The following is a 16821-nucleotide window of genomic DNA, read 5'->3' as shown; positions in this document are numbered from 1 at the left end:
AAAAGATAATTTTCACTAAAAGATAATGTTTAGAGAGCTTTCCCCTGGCTTTTGTGGATGATCCACGTGATAGCTTTAATCTCCTGGTTTTATATAACCACAACAGACTGTCAAATTTAGCACTCTGGGTGTTTTGATGGCTGAGCCCACACAATGCTAAGAAAAGCAGCCCGTGACTCATGGTGGTGCACTTGCTCCACCGGCATGGGCTGGCCGACTGAACCCGCTGCCCTGTTGCACCTGCCTGCATGATGTTGTACTGCTGGATGGCCGTGTGCTGCAGCTGACTGGCTTCCTCCTGCAGCCGCAGGGCAGCGTGGCACAGGGGCAAGCTGGCGACTACATCCTCAGGGATCCGGAGAGCGCTCTGGCAGAGCTGCACGGCTTGCACCTTGGGCTTCAGTGACTCCATCTCAGACAGCAGATGCTGAAAGGGGCAGAATCAGGGTTTATGCTCTTAGTAATTTCACTGTGTATGGCATAAACACAGATATTTCCTGAATGGGGACTACGGGGTCCACAGTTTGCAAGGAACATATGCTCTTAACAACGCATCTGCTTTAAGACTATCCTTGGGCTTAGAAAACAGTTTTCTTGTCTTATTTTTAAAATACAGACCCCCAATACATCTTAGATTATTGCATGTGTATGTATGTATTCATGTGTGTATGGGAAAATACATATGTACATTTGAGTTCCTATTTGCAGGTATAATGTGGGTATTGTACATATGTATGTACATGTGTAAAGAGGTCAGAGACAATAAACTTGGGTATCATTCTTCAATAGCTGGTTACATTTTTATTTTTTTATTTTATTTTATTTTTTTAAAGTTTCTTTTTTTTTTTTTTTTTCCCCAAGACAGGGTTTCTCTGTAGCTTTGGAGCCTGTCCTAGAACTCCCTTTGTAGACCAGGCTGGCCTTGAACTCACAGAGATCCGCCTGCCTCTGCCTCCCGAGTGCTGGGATTAAAGGCGTGCACCACCACCACCCGGCCTGGTTACATTTTTAAATGTTAAGACATAATCTCTCGGGCTGGAGAGATGACTCAGTGGTTAAGAGCATTGCCTGCTCTTCCAAAGGTCCTGAGTTCAATTCCCGGCAACCACATGGTGGCTCACAACCATCTGTAGGGAGGTCTGGTGCCCTCTTCTGGCCTGCAGGCAACACAGACAGAATACTGTATACATAATAAATAAATAAAATAAATATTAAAAAAAAAGACATAATCTCTCACTGACTGAGAGCTTGTCGAGTAGGCTGGGTGGCCAAGAAGCCCGGGGAACCCACTAGTTTCTTTCTCCCCTGCACTGTGGTTTTAAGCACAGGGCACCCTGTCTTGTTTTAATGTTTTTCTGATACAAGATCTCCTCAAGTAGCTCTTGCTGGCTGGGAACTCACATAGACCAGGCTGGCTTTATCTGCCTGCCTTTCCCTCTCCTAAGGTCTGGGATGAGGTGTGCTCTACCACACCTGGCCACACCCAGCTTTTTGAGTTCTGGGAATCCAATCCTCTGCTTGCAAGGCAAGAACTTCCATGACTGAACACCCCTACCCCCACCCCTGTCCATCCTAAGTTCTTTTTGGTTACCTGACGGTGGGACAGTTGCTCCTTGAGACTAAGGCGCCCTACTTCTGGGGAAGTCAGGATTGCTTGGGCTTGTTCCAAAGCGGCCTGTAAATTTCTCAGCTCACCTTCAAACTTTTTCATATCCTGGAGAACAAAACCCCACTTGAACATTAATACATTGACTTGAAGTTCAAAGTCCTATAGCTAGCACCTATGGCACCACACTCAGGAGACTATCCCATCCTGGGTGAGCACTTTCTCCCCCTGACAGTGTGCCAGGTTTGTTTGTTTGTTTGTTTACCTTGGCTGCATCTTGGAGACTCTGCAAACGAGCTCGGATCACCTGCCGTAACTCCTCAGTCTCCCGTCCTAACTGTGCCACTTGCTGGGACATTTTCTCTGTGTAGTACACATGGGCCAGGTGCTGCACTTTCTCAGCCATCGCTTCCAGGTCACTGTCGATTTCTTCAGACTCCGCGAGCAGCGTCTAGGGTGAAGCGTAGACAGGGCAGTTTAAAGACAAGGAAGGGGTCAAGGAGATCTAAGCTGCGATCCACACTCGCCCTTCCTGCTGTGGGACCTTTTTCTTTTCACAGTGATTATTTATAAATGTAGGAAAAATAAAGCATCCCATTATATCGTGTCCTTGGCAGGGATGTCAAGCTTTTTACCCCATGACACAATGCTATCTCTGACAAATATGTTGAGGAACATTCATGGCTGTCCTGGGATGCATGCACACATGTATGCTGTAGATATGCTGGGATGCACGCACACATGTATGCTGTAGGCCATCCATGCCTGAAAGGAGACCTGTAAGAAATAATTGCGAGTAAATCTGGGCATATTTTTAGGCAGTTAAGAGCACAGTGTTATCTACTTATTTCTCTTTTCCACCTGACATTAGAGCAGGTGGATTTTCTTGCCTTTGTTGGGGGTGGGGAAACCCAGGCAGCTTTGCCTCCTGATGGAAACACATGAGTTCCCTTCTGGGCTTCCGAGTGGATAATCCTGGTGGCCTGAGGTTGCTGTCTTTGATCGGGGATGCAGTTGGCCATATCATGAACACTAATGTCAGCCACACCTAGGATGCCTAATTCAGGCTTTGCTATCTCTCTGGTATCTCCTTGCCTCCCCATCTTCCAAGAGAGGCCTGTGCTTGTCAGCTGCAGTGGTGACGCTGCCGCCTCTGCTCCCTGACACCAGCTGTCTGCTTTCCACTGCTGTGCTGGCTTTCTGAGAGCAAACCCTGAACTAGACATCTGCAGGGAGAGATTATCTGTCAGTGACTTCAGGGTGCTTTTGACTCAGAGCCCAGGTTCCTGAAGGCTTCTATCCACCCTTCTTACCAGCTGGTTCTTCTAACTCCTTGTTATTTCAAGTTTTCCAGGCCACCAAAGGTAGCCTTCTCTCTAGCTCTAGTATTTCCACAAGACAGTGGGCTTCACTGGAAGAGTGGGGCAGGGGTGGGCAGCAGGGTTTAAGACCCATCCAGTATAACCTTCTCCTAAGACACCTTCCTTGGCCTTCCTCTTCAGTCAGGCAGTTGTGATTTCCCAGGCTCTGGGGTACCTGGAACCCTCCCTCTCTGCCTTACACACTGCAACTGTCTCCCCCTCTGTCCCTCTTTCCACTGGTCACTTCTGTAGGGACAAGGCACAGGCAAGTATCCCTCTCATTCCAAATGTCTGTCAAAATTTCTAGATAGGGAAAATATTGTATAATTATTTGTCAGGTGCACAAAAGAATGAATTAGCCTGGAACTATAAAAACTACTTCAATTTTTTTTAAATGTAAGGATGAAGCTATGTAGTTTGTAGGAAAATGGATGTCACCGGAGGTAAATCTTATCAAGTCATTTAAGTCAGAAAGACAAATAACACACATTTTCTCTCAGTTGTGGATCTTGAACTTTACAGCTACAGAAGGTCAAGCATGTACAGATGCCAGGAAGAGAAAGTCAATGCTGTCTTCGAACAACAAAGAAGATGGGAGGGCTAAAACTAGGGAGGGCAGGGGGTGCAGAGATGGCTCAATGGCACTTGCTGCTCTTGCAGAGGACCCAGGTTCTGTTCCCAGCCCCCAAATGGTGGCTCAAAGCTGTCTGTAACTGCATTTCCAGGAGATTCAATGCCTTCTTCTTAGGCATACACACACACACACACACACACACACAATAAAAATAAACCTCAAAGAATGAGGAGGGCGAGCCTGGCGGTGGTGACGCACGCCTTTAATCCTAGCATTCGGGAGGCAGAGGCAGGTGGATCTCTGTGAGTTCGAGTCCAGCCTGGTCTACAAGAACTAGTTCCAGGACAGGCGCCAAAGCTACAGAGAAAAAAAAAATGAGGAGGGCAGTAGGATATGGGGAAATATTCTCAAAATATACTCTATATATGCATACAGTAGACTTCTTTATCCCTGTATAATGATATTAATAATAATTTTTAAATCTCATCAGGTAAACCAGGTGGATTATGCCTCTGGTCCTAACACTCAGGATTGCAGTGAGCTCAAAGCCAGGCTGGACCACATAACAAACTCCAGGTTTGCCAGGGCTATACAGCAAGACTGCATCTCAAAAGCCCAAATCTGCAATGAAAATCTTCATGATGTCTTCTGAAACTTGCATTGGGTTTCACTACATGGAAACACCTTACAAAAGCACTGTGTGGCATTTGCATTTCCTTTAAGATTCCACCGCCACAGGGCCCTCAGGAAGCACAGCAGGTCAACAAAGTTGTGGGGCAAGCCTGAGGGTCTGAGTTGAGTGGATTCCATAGTAGGAAGACAACTGACTCCCAAATACTGTATCCTGATCATTACAGGCATGTGTGCCTGAACTCTCTCTCTCTCTCTCTCTCTCTCTCTCTCTCTCTCTCTCTCTCTCTCTCACACACACACACACACACACACACACACACACACACTAAAATCCCACTATAGTCATTATTATCACATTAAATATTTTCAAAATTTTGGATTAGAGCCTCACTTAAGGAATCCAGGAGGTGAAATCAATAGATCTGAGCTGTGCCATCCTTGATCATCACCACATATAAAGGTAATCGCTTTTCAGAACGTTTTTTACTGAATTACCAGCATTGTTACAAATATAGCAGCCAGGTAGTGGTGGCGCACGTCTTTAAGCAGAGGCAGGAGGATCTCTGAGTTTGAGGGCAGCCTGGTCTACAGAGTGAGTTCCAGGACAGACTCCAAGGCTACACAAAGAAACCTAGTCTCGAAACAAAACAAAACAAACAGAAAAAAGCTGTGTTATCTTGACAGGTAAAAGTTAAAATTCCCTTTATCTTTAGATTTCCAGAAGTTGGCTGCATTTCCTTTGCTTACCAGCTAATTTGTAACCTGTCTAGACTGTCAACATCCACGCCTATCACACAGCGAATGACTAGAACTGAGAGCTACAGTTGTTTGTGTATGGGAGAAATTTCCTGAGTAGAGAAGGGAGATGATAGGTAGGGGTTGGAATTTGAGCCACGGAAACATCCCAGGAGGAAAAAAACATCCAGAACCCAGAACCATATCAAATAGAAAATAAGGAAATTTACTTTTCCTTTGCACATAGGAAAAAGTCAACCATTTAACCTAAATGGAAGGCAGTGACTGAGGTTTTTGGCAGGAGCTGTTAGAAATATGCATTTAATCCAATCGGCACTTTCTAAAAGGATGAAATAATTTCCAGAGAATATGACCAAAAGGAAAGGAACGTTTTTGTCTCCTGAGTTCAGAGGAAATGAAGTCATGTATCCTCCGGGGTGTAGATAGAGGTCCGTTCTCAGCTGCTCTGACCTCCTGAGTAAGCCACATGACTCAGCCCTGGCTGTGGCTGAAAGGACCTGCCTGGAACCCCAGCCTGTGCCAGGTACGTGCTGGGTGTCTGCTCACGACTGACACAGGGAAAGTATGGTCATTCCTCTATTACAGGTGAGAAGGCAGACCCGAGAGACAGGATTTTGTTCCCAGTCACACAGTGCCAGCTGACAGAGTCTGGGTTTTCCTCCTTCCAGGTGGGACGCCTGTCATCTCTCCACACGCCCCTGTGTCTCTACATGTGAAAGAACTTCCTGCATGTAACTGTCCCAGCGGAAGTTCTACAGCAGCAGCAGCAGCAACACAAAAACACACGTCCCATAGCATGGGACTGACAGTTTTTGGGTTCAGGGAAAGGGTGGTATAAAAAAATAGAGGATATGCATTTATGGGCAGTCTTGTGAACTCTCACCCTTAACTACTTTTGGTCAGACTAGAAGAGCAAGTCTTGTTGTTGTTGCTTGTTTGCTTTTAAATACTGTTTTTAAATGACATTTATTTATTAGGGGGGAGCACATGCATGCCACAGGGCACATGGAGGGGTCAGAGGACAAGGACAGGAGTCACTTCTCTCCTTCCACCATGCAGGACCCAGGGATCAAACTCAAGTCATGAGACTTTGTGGCAGCCACCTTTACCCCCTGCGTCATCTTGCTGATTCCCAAACATTCCTTTTAGCTGACACTGGCAATAATTTCACACTGTGGTCACTTAAATTTTGGGTCAGTCTGACCAGTCAAATGAACTGTTTCTTTTTCATTCTTTGTTAACTTTTTTCCCCCCGAAATTACCTGGTGCAAGATGTACTGTTCCCGGAGCTGGCTTGCAGAATTCCATGCAATGTTTCCATGCGCCAAGACTTTAGCTTTCTCCATCCACTTCAGAATGGACTCCAGCATTTCACTGTATTCTTCTAAGTGTGAGGATGCCTGAAAAGTCATTAGTACTCAGATGAATGTAAATCCTACCTGGCGAGTGGGAAATTCATCCCTAACCTGTGTCTTCGGATGCAGCCATCCCAGAGAGTGGCAGTTATATCTGTGACATTGAAAGGGATCCTGGAAAGTCACTTGCCTATGGAAAATCTGTCAAAGATTTCCCGATGATCTTAGGGTAATAAACCAAGTTCATAACACATTTATTTCTCTTCTTCTCACTCTTCATTCTCATCTTCTTCTCCCCACCCCCTTCTATCATCTTTCTCCATCTCACTGAGTAAAGGAGGTGGCCAGCAGGGACCGCATCTTGCAGGATCTCAACACCGTTATTCACCATCACCAATTCCCAAGCTGGGTGCCACAGTAAGTACAGTGTCTGTTATGCCAGTCTGGAGAACAGAGGCAGAGGCAGGAGGATCAGAAGATCAAGATCCTCATTGGCTGTGAGTGATCTGAGGCCAGCTTAGGATATATGGGAAAAAAAAAAAAAAAACACTAAGAAAAAGCTGAACAATTCCGAATTTAAGATGATGTATATATGGGTATGTATGTAACTTTAAAATATTTAGAACCATCCTAAACTGCTTTTATAGAACTCATTAGTAGATGGTTATTTTTTTACTATTACATTTCTAGTTTAAAAGTATATATACAGCCAAGTCTATTTATGTGAAACTTTGTCAAAATAGCATAGTTTTTTTATGAAACAAATATGGGTTTATATATAAATCATAGAAACACTGTAGAAAACAAGCCACAGGAAAACCTCTTACATCATCTCTAGTACTGTCTTTTTATTTATTTTTCAAAGCGAGATGGTAATAATGTCAACTGTAAAGCATGTTGGTTACCTTAAAGCCTGGACCACATACCTGGTTGAGTTTGGATAGCCGACTCTCAGCCTGCCTGATGGTTTGCTGGTGGAGTTCCATCAGCTTTCCTATCTTCTTGGCCAGTGGCTTGCCCAGCTGCCCATGCTGTTCCGAGAATGTCTGTACAGCAGCATCTAATTCCATGAGCTTTGAGTTACAGCCATCTAATTCTTCTCCCAGCGTCTGTACAGCCATCAACAGGAAAGAGCAAAGGATTACAGAAAATACATTTCTCAGGGTTTCCTAAGACCAGAGGATTCTACTTTAGATGGTTGGAGTTAAAGGTAAGAATTACAAATAATCACCCTACTAGGACTTAACTGTTTCCATCTCTTGGGTGAGAGCAGCAGAGTGGGCTGTGGTGTGAGCCTTATATCTGTTTCCCTGGGAGAGGACTGGTTTTTCCTTCTGCTCCACCCAATGGATTTGAGCTGTTTAGCTCATCAACAGGGTGCAAACACAAGATGTGATTGATTCGCCTTGGAATTCTGAAGTTTGCACTTGTAGACTGTCATGAATCTTTTACTACTCTATCACATATATGTGCATGCATGTATATCTATGCATGAATATCTATTACAATGATAAATTACATAAATGGGCTGGTGTTATTATATTTATGGAGTGTTTTAACTGCCTCTTTTTCCTGCTGGGTTTTGGTGTTGCTGAGAACTCTATAACTAGGTAACACTGATAGGCAAAGCAGTTTAGCCAGGAGCCAGCAATGCATTTTGGTCTTTCCTCTTCTCCCCACTTCTTACCTTCTGTCCCTCCCTTACCTCCGCTCCCTTTTACCTTCTGCTCCCCCACCTTCTAGCCACCCCTCTTTATCTCCTGCCCGCCTTAGCTTCTGCCCCTCCTCCTTACCTTCTGGTCAGTCTTAGCTTGAACTAGATTGTCGGTTTTGGCTTTCAGCTTTGTTAGGATGGTGGTGAGATCTTTGGCCACCTTCTGGATCTGGCGGCCAAACTCCTGGCTCGTGGCCTTGCCCTGCTCAATTTCCTGTACCTTCTCTTGGATCTAAGTGACCAAGGGGGGACATCAAAATCCATCATTGTTGAAATGGGAGAAGAGATTAAAATTCTCTAACGACTACTCATGTTTTCAGGTGGACAGAGCTGCTTTGACACTGACGGAACTCATGAAAGTGGGCGGGGGGACAGAGACAGCTCAAGGTTTAAAGGTACTTGAGCAATTGTGAGGACTGGAGTTCTGGAGTTTGGGTCTCAGAATCCAGGTATCAAGGTGGGTGTTCTGCACCTGTCAGCACCCCCAGTTCCACAGGGGGCGGAGGCAAGAGGATTGCTGAGGCTGCTGACTTCCAGCCTCGTTGCGAATACAGGATCCTTGTACTCAGGAGGAGACCCTGCCTCCAATGCTCTAATGGCTAGGTAGAGAGTGGTAGAGGAGGACACTGGATGTTTTCTTTTGGCCTTCGTGTGTGCACAGACACACAGACACACACACATGTACGCATGCACGCACACGCACATATAACTAAATAAATAGTATCTTTGAAACGTTTAGAGGAAGTAGGTCCAATCCCCCAAGGCTTTGAGGTTGATTTACTTTGTGCATTTACTATGCTCCTTCTGCTGTTCCAGCAAGAAACCAAAATCAATGTCGGCTCCCTGAGTCGTTCATTAAATATTTACAGACGCTAGTTAGTGTTGTTCTGTAGGCAGTTCACCCTGGCTTGTCTGTTCGCTGGCCTTGTATCTGTGATACACACACTCCTTTTTACTGTGTGTGTTGCCTATGTGTGTGCGTGCGTGTGGGCAGACATGCTGCTGGGCAATTACTCTGCTACTGAGCCTCCCCTTTTTTTTTTAAAGGATGCATTTTATTGCACGTTTATATCCTTTTTTTTTTTTTTTATGTGTGAGTGCTCTGTTTGTCAGCAGAAGGCATCAGATTCTATTATAGATGGCTTTGGGCCACCATGTGGTTGCTGTGAATTGAACCCAAGACCTCTAGAAGAGCAGCCAGTGCTCTTAACCTCTGAGCCATCTCACCAGTCCCTGAACCACACTCCTAAGGCATCGTTTGTAACCTCCTTTCTCACTGTATCTGCTTCCTGCTCTGTTGGTTTGTGGTAGGAATACAGCTGAGTGCTGTGCAAGCAGTTGCCATGTCATTGCCAGATGCTCCTTAAAGGTGCTTGAAGACAGTGCGTACACCTGAACTATCTGTGGGAAGGTTTCTAGTTCATGAAGAAAAAAAATCTTAGGAGACGGCAAGAGGGATGGGAAAGGCTCTTGCTGCCAAGCCTGATGACCTGAGTTTGGTGCCCAGAACTCCCATGGAAAAAGTACTCCCAAGTGCCAGTACTCCGGCCTTCATGTTTATGCTGTTTTATACAAACACACACTAAAATGGGTTCTGATTTATAACAATATTCACTTCGTGTATTGTTTTTTAGAATATAATTCTGGGGAAAAATAACCAAAAGTATAAATGTAACTGGGTGTGGTGGTGCACACCTGTTATCCCAGCACCCAGGAGCTGGACGTGGTGGTGCACATCTATAATCCCAGCACTCAGGAGCCAGAAGCAGAAAAATCAGGATCATGAGTTTAAAGCCAGGCTGGGTTATAATAGTGAGCCTGTCTTCAAAATAAATAAATAAATTACAATTATTTGTTTGTTTGCTTTTTGAGACAGGGTTTCTCTGTGTAATACTCAGTTTTGGCTGTCCTTAAACAAATGCTTCTCTTTAGATATAAGAAAGGCCTTTCGACATTTGCTGAACTATGTTCATAGCAGCAGTATTTGTAATAGCCAGAACCTAGAAACAACATAGATGCCCCTCAACTGAAGACTGGATAAAGAAATTGTGGTACATTTACACATTAGAGTACTACTCAGTGGCAAAACAAACAAACAAACAAAAAACCACAATGACATCTTGAATTTCGCATGCAAATGGATGGAATTAGAAAACACTATCCTGAGTGAGATAACCCAGACCCAAAGAGATGAATATGGTATGTACTCACTCATAAGTGGATACTAGCCATATACAAAGGATATTGAGCCTATAGTTCATGATCCTAGAGACGTTAAGCAATAAAGTGACCCCAAAGTAAAACATATATAGACCTCTGTGGAAATTGGTTTTTTTTAATATTTATTTATTTATTATGTATACAATATTCTGTCTGTGTGTATGTCTGCAGGCCAGAAGAGGGCACCAGACCTTATTACAGATGGTTGTGAGTCACCATGTGGTTGCCAGGAATTGAACTCAGGACCTTTGGAAGAGCAGGCAATGCTCTTAACCACTGAGCCATCTCTCCAGCCCTTTTGTTTGTTTGTTTGTTTTTTAATATTTCTCTGTGGAAATTGGAAACAGACAAGATCACCTGACAAAATTGGGAGCATAGAGGTGAGGAGAGAAGGGAGGGTGGAAGGGGAAGAAGGGGAGTGGCGAGGAGAACTTGAGGGAATGGAATAGTTGAGATGAAAGGACAGAGATGAGAGCAAGGAAAGAGATATCTTGATTGAGGGAGCTTTTATAGGGTTAGCAGAAATCTGGTTCTAGAGAAATTCCTAGGAATCCACAAGGATGACCCCAGTTAGGACCCTAAGCAATAGAGGAGAGGGTGCCTGAACTGTCCTTGCCCTGTAGTCAGACTGATGAATATCTCAAATGTCACCATAGAAGCTTCATCCAGCAACTGATGGAAACAGGCAGAGACCCACATCGGAGCACTGGACTGAGTTCTGGAGGGCCAGTTGAAGAGTGGGAGGAGTCAGAATATGAACAAAGAGGTCAAGACAGTGATGGGTTCACCCACTGAAACAGTCTACCTGAGCTAGTAGGAGCTCACTAACTCAAGCCAGACTGGGAAGGACCAAGCATGGGACCAAACTCATCCCTCTGAGTGTGGTTGAAAATTGCATGGCTGGGGCAGACTGAGGAGTCACTGTCAGTGGTGGGGTGGGAGGGTATGTGGAGGGAATGGGGGGAGGGGAGGGAGTGGGAACTTGGATTGGTATGTATAGTGAAAGAATATAGTTTGTTTTCTTTTTTAAAAAATAAATATGGCCAGGCGGTGGTGGCGCACGCCTTTAATCCCAGCACTCAGGAGGCAGAGGCAGAAGGATCTTTGTGAGTTCGATCGAGGCTAGCCTGGTCTACAAGAGCTAGTTCCAGGACAGGCACCAAAAACTACAGAGAAATCCTGTCTCGAAACCCCCTCCCCCCGCAAAAAAAATGTATATAAATTTTTTCTATCAAAAAATAAAAGGCCTTTTGAATTATCAGAGAAGCAGCTTTGCTTTGGAACTGTCCTGGTCTGCATCATTTTGACTCAAATGCCAAAATGACTAGATTGCAGAGAATAACTCTAGAAAGCAACAAGTAAACAGAGAAAAATTTAAATTTAATTTTATTTTAAAATTACTTATTTTAATAAGTGTGTGTGTGTGCGTGTGTATGTATGCATGTGTGTGGGTACCGATGGCATCCAGAAGAGGGTGCCAGAGCCCCTGAAGCTGGAGTTACAGGTGGTTATGAGCCTCCTGATATGAGTGCCGGGAACAGAACTCAGGTCCTCAGGAGCAGCAGTGCATATAACTGCAGAGCTATGTGTCCAGTCTACTAATGGACTTTTCATTAACTAGTTAACTTATCTTTCCTGCAATCTTCTGATGTCCAAGAAGTCTAATAGCCCAGTTAAACAGAAGAAAGAAAGAAAGAAAGAAGAAAGAAAGAAAGAAAGAAAGAAAGAAAGAAAGAAAGAAAGAAAGAAAGCCTCCTTCTGTCTTTGTTTAATTCAAAATCCTGGTGCAGTAGAACTGGGTTCTGCTATGATTTCCAATCACTCTGCCTCCTTCACTGGAGATTCAAAAGTGGGCCTAGACGTGTGAATGTTGGGGTCTATGTTTTCTGATCCACAAGCATTTTAGCACCTGTGTGTGTCATCCCTTTGTGCCACACAGAGGGCTATAAGTGGGCTTCCAAAGCTCTGGCAATCAGACACCAAGACAATTCAAAACCACTCCGTGTCCACACAGATACCACACGACACGATTTTTACACAAAAGTGAATCCCCTTTATGAAGTGAGATATCCAATCTCCTGGTCTTCACACCAATAAGGACTCTTTATTTCTTGTTTCAAGTCATTTTCAAGTCTGTGGCTCTGAGTTCTGATTATGGTGAGCCTTCCATTGGGCAGAATGAAGCCCCTCCTCTATTGCCATGGGCCCTCAGCATTCACAGCAGTGACAACTGCGGCCCTGACTTTTCTAGTCTCTTCCCCATGAGCTTCCCTTTCCTTCAATATCTTCACCATTTGAAGAATGACTGGCACACTCTGGTTACTCAATATTAATATTGGAACATGTCATATCTTACTTTTTATTTCAGATATTATTTTACTCGTGTTGGAGAAGCAAATAAATTCTATTTCTTTGTTTATGTCTTGAACACCAGGCTTCCGGTTACTGGGTGATGGATTGGTGCTGTTTGTGGATGTTGTGGTTCTTTCTGAACATGGGGCTTAGCTGGGAAGACGTGGGTTTCTGCCTGTAGCACTTGAAGTTTTGAGCCATCTCTACCAATAGCCCAAGATTTCTGCTTTCTGATCTCCAATATATGAGGTCACACATTCCTGCCATGCCTTCCCTAGCATGATGGAATGTCCTCCCTGAGTCCAAACAAATCCTTCTTCCCTCCCTTCCATCTGTCAGGATTCCTGTCACACTGATACGTTGGTATAATATCACTGTTCATAGCTGCAGTCATTTGATATGTTTCTTGCCCAGGAAAGAGTTCCAAGTGAATGCCAATAGTTTTATAGTGGTCAATTATTTACTATGGTTTTTCTGGGAAGTATGATGGCACAAACTAAGATACCTCTTAGAGGACTAACCCTGTGAGAGAACAGAAAGGCACCCGATAAGCTTACCTGGTCATGGATCTTTAGGTCCAATGCAACTTCAGCTAGCTGGAGGGAGATTTCAGATGGCAATATAGTGTAAAGACCCAAGTACTTATCCTTCTGTTCTTCTGTAATTTTCTCGATGCTCTCTCGGTGGCTGGTGGCTTCTGTCAGGAGGGTCTAAGGAAAGAAGGCAGATCAAGAAAATAATGGGGACCTGATAAGGGGCACCCTCTTTACAAATCTAGAGATCAGGTCATCTATTTTTATCAGTTATGAAATTAGAGAAATGCAGTTCATTTCCTACGAGGGAAGTGAACTTTAGTATGTCCCCTTCCATCAGGCAACTAACGCCAAGAAGGAATAATACATCACATCTATGTAATTCATGCCTGAAAGTTCTAATTGACAATTCATTCAGTATGTACAAGAGTCACCAGAACAAAGGCCATGTTTTGCCATGACGAGCACAGAGAGAGAGGAGAAGTCTGTACCTTCAGTTCTTCTAGTTGCGTGTCTATCTCTATCGTCGGATTTCCCAGATAGTCCTTCGTTTCTTGAACCCAAGACTTCACAGCATTGATTTGAGTCTCGACCGCTCCCCGTTCCTGTAGCTCCTGCTTCACCAGTTTGCCGTGACTCTTCACTTTGTCTTGCATGCTTCAGAATACCAGAGGGAGAAAGGAGAAGCAGACCTGAGGTGAAAGGAACTCTCCCGGGCATGCCACAGTTTGATAACAGACACAGAAAGGGAAAAGCCTAGTTTAGAGCAGGTCATGTTACTTCTAGCTCTGAGATATTGTTTAGTGACACCAGAGTTCAGTTCAAGCATAACAGAAAAAGTTGCGTCACTGGGGGTGAATAATTTATCACTTGGAAATTTGAGAGTTGACTTTGTTCCCTGCCGCTAAATTGCTATTTATTTCCCTATGCAGAAAACCTAAGGATAGCCAGATACTTTACTTCTTCTTTTACATCTGCTCAAATGGTACGGTATCATCACCATTCGAAAGTGATGTACCATTGGAACATGTGGAGCTGTAAGAAGTCAGCCTTTAAAGAAAGAATCAACCTCTAGACATCACCATGATTAATGTCAATGTCATGATTGATTTGAATTAATGGGATAAAAGGCTTTTCAATGTGTAGTATCAGATTGCCCTAACACCATTAATAACTAAGAGAGGTGAATATATATTTGTATGAGATAATGTTACTTAATAGAGGGACAAATTTATTTAAAGACATATTCCCAATGGCCCAAGAAGTAAATCAGGTCAGTTCTATGTAGTGACATTTCATTTGTGTTTTAGTAAATAAAACTTAGGTGAAGATCAGAGAATAAAACAGCCCCACTGGTCTGGTCAGCCATACAGACCAGGCAATAGTAACACATACCTTTAATCCCAATAGCCACAATAGTTGCCATAGAAACCATCAGTACATGCCTTTAACCCCAGTGGTGCGTGCCTTTAATCCCAGAACTAGAGAGGATAAGGGACAGGAGGAGACAGCTCTCAGGCTCAATCTCATTCTGAGATTCCTGGAGGCAGGATTACCATTTCAGACTAAGGTTGAGGTAAGAGCCAGTGGTTGGCTGCTTTGCTTTTCTGATCTTCAGGCTGATATCAGTCTCTGAGTTTTTATTAATGGTACTTCAGTTCTAGAACACCAAGATGAACTTTTTCTGGATTCACTGTCAAGGACTGGGATTAATCCTTTGATTTCTGTGTCATCCGTGCCCCCATTCCCCTAGATCACCAACAGATGATAGAGCTTTAGCAAATGGACATTTTAAATAAAGCTCAGTTGCAAAGGTCCACATGTAACCTGGGACTTACTAACAGCCAGGCCGACCTCGAACTCATGACACACCTGCCTCAGCCTGCTGGCGGTTAGGATGACACTTCTGTGTCACTGTGCCTGGCACCTGTTACCTTTTGAATGACTCATCCTCTCTCCCACTGCCTAAGGGATTTCTAAATTGTTTGTATCTCATTCCACCCCAGTGTCATTCAAACCTGCTCAGTCTCCAGCTACAGAACATACCTTCTTTGCCATCCCCATCCCCCATAGACTGGTTACCTCAGCTTGTTTTCTCTTAGTGTTTGTACAGGTTAATCTCCATTGCCAGCTGCCCTGGGTGTAGAATCACCCAAGAAGCACACTTATGAGCAACTTTCCAGAGATGTCTAACTGAAGGGGGATATCCTCTCCTAAATGTGGGTGGCACTAACCCACAGGCTGGGGTGCCAGTCTGAATATAAAGGAAAGTGATGGGGAAACTCTATCAACCAATCACATCTAATTAGGGTGTGGCTACCTGGGGCCCAGATAGAAATACTGGGAGAATCCAGATTTGCGTTCTCTCTGCGTGGATCACGCTGGATGGATAGGAAGTTGGCAGATCACACCAGACGGGTAGGAAGTTGGACTTCCCATTCTTGTGGCATGAGTTTCCCCTCATAACCATTAAAGTATAATTGTTACTCTTGAGCTGGCCTGGTTATTTATAGTACCTCCCTAATTCGCAACAGGAAAGCAAGAGAGAGCCAACCGAGCACGCACTGCCATTAACCGCTCTGTTTCCTGACTTGGCTGTAATGAGAGCAGGGATGTCACTGTGCCCCCCTCCTGTGACAGACTCTATCTCCTGTGACAGACTCTACCCCTCAGACAGTGAAGCCGAACTAAACCTTACTTAAGGTGATTTCATCACAGGGACAAGAAGAGTAACAACTTTGTGCATATTTTGCGGTACTTTACTGAACTGGTACTTTAAAATGCAGGAAGGTGAGCAATGAGTCTTTTTGACTTATCATTGTATCCTCCACCCCACCCGTGTGTGTGTGTGTGTGTGTAAGTATATATACACGTGCAGATGCATGTATATAAAGGCCAGAGGTCAGACGTTGGTGCAACTCCTCAGTAGCTATCCCTCTGGGTTTGTTTTTCAGATGGAGTCTCTGTTATAATTCAGGGTCACTCATGCCAAACATCATAACACTGATGACCTCAAGCTCGTGGGGTAGGCTAAGCTCCCTAGCTAGCCAGTTCCAGAGATCTGCCTGCTGCTATGTCCTGTTGCTGGGGTGCAAGCATAGGCTACCATGTTCAGCTTTTCTTTCTTTTTCCTTTAAAATATGGGTGCTGAGGATCAAACCTGTATCATTACATTTGTGTAGCAGGTACTTTACGAACTGAGGTATCCTCCCCACTGGCTGTTATTACCATGTAATATTTCTGTTAGCATAGGTATCCTTGTCTAATGAAGAATGGAAGAGTTAAGAAAGGCAGGAGTAGAAAGGCATGCAGCTCACATAATGGAGCATCCCCATGCCCGAGTACCCCAGCTGTCCCTTTGAGTCAAGGCTAGTTATAATAGTGAACAAAACAGGGATGCAATTACCGGAGACATTGATCTTGCATTGCAGAGATTTCTTGCAGGATGGGCGCCTCTTCTCCAGCGGCGCCGGGGAGGGCCCCATCTTGCAGCATGCTCAGCGCTCGCTGCTGTAACACGCCCAGGGCTAGCTGCTGCTGCCCCAGCTCCAGTGAACATGTGTCATGGCATTCAAGGAGGGCCACGAGCTCTGCTTTGGAGGCCTTTTCTATTGCACTTTCAGGTAATTTGCCTTGCAGCTGTGCAATCATTTCAGTGGTTTCTTTCATCTAGTGACAAGCAGACATTGTATGAAGCTCAAAATCATACTGAGAAAT

At 44.4% G+C, this 16821-nt stretch overlaps 1 protein-coding gene across 24 annotated transcripts in view; it reads right to left on the bottom strand.

Moving 5' to 3' along the window:
* Syne1 (spectrin repeat containing nuclear envelope protein 1) overlaps positions 1-16821 on the bottom strand; it is a 471855-nt gene that overhangs the window by 165930 nt on the left and 289104 nt on the right. For 23 of the 24 annotated variants that reach the window (XM_057763198.1, XM_057763205.1, XM_057763207.1 and 20 more), the window contains 9 exons: positions 16511-16773; positions 13596-13761; positions 13129-13281; positions 8079-8231; positions 7212-7394; positions 6193-6330; positions 1872-2057; positions 1592-1714; positions 245-427 (listed from right to left, as the gene is read on the bottom strand). In XM_057763198.1, coding sequence (XP_057619181.1) covers positions 245-427; positions 1592-1714; positions 1872-2057; positions 6193-6330; positions 7212-7394; positions 8079-8231; positions 13129-13281; positions 13596-13761; positions 16511-16773 — 1548 coding nt within the window. Of the gene's footprint in view, positions 1-240; positions 428-1591; positions 1715-1871; positions 2058-6192; positions 6331-7211; positions 7395-8078; positions 8232-13128; positions 13282-13595; positions 13762-16510; positions 16774-16821 lie in introns of those variants that run through there. The other variant, XM_057763217.1, reaches the window with a different exon arrangement.

This window comes from Chionomys nivalis, chromosome 2, assembly GCF_950005125.1.
Source record: "Chionomys nivalis chromosome 2, mChiNiv1.1, whole genome shotgun sequence".
NCBI lineage: Eukaryota > Metazoa > Chordata > Mammalia > Rodentia > Cricetidae > Chionomys > Chionomys nivalis.
This window is presented reverse-complemented; position numbering and strand designations above follow the sequence as displayed.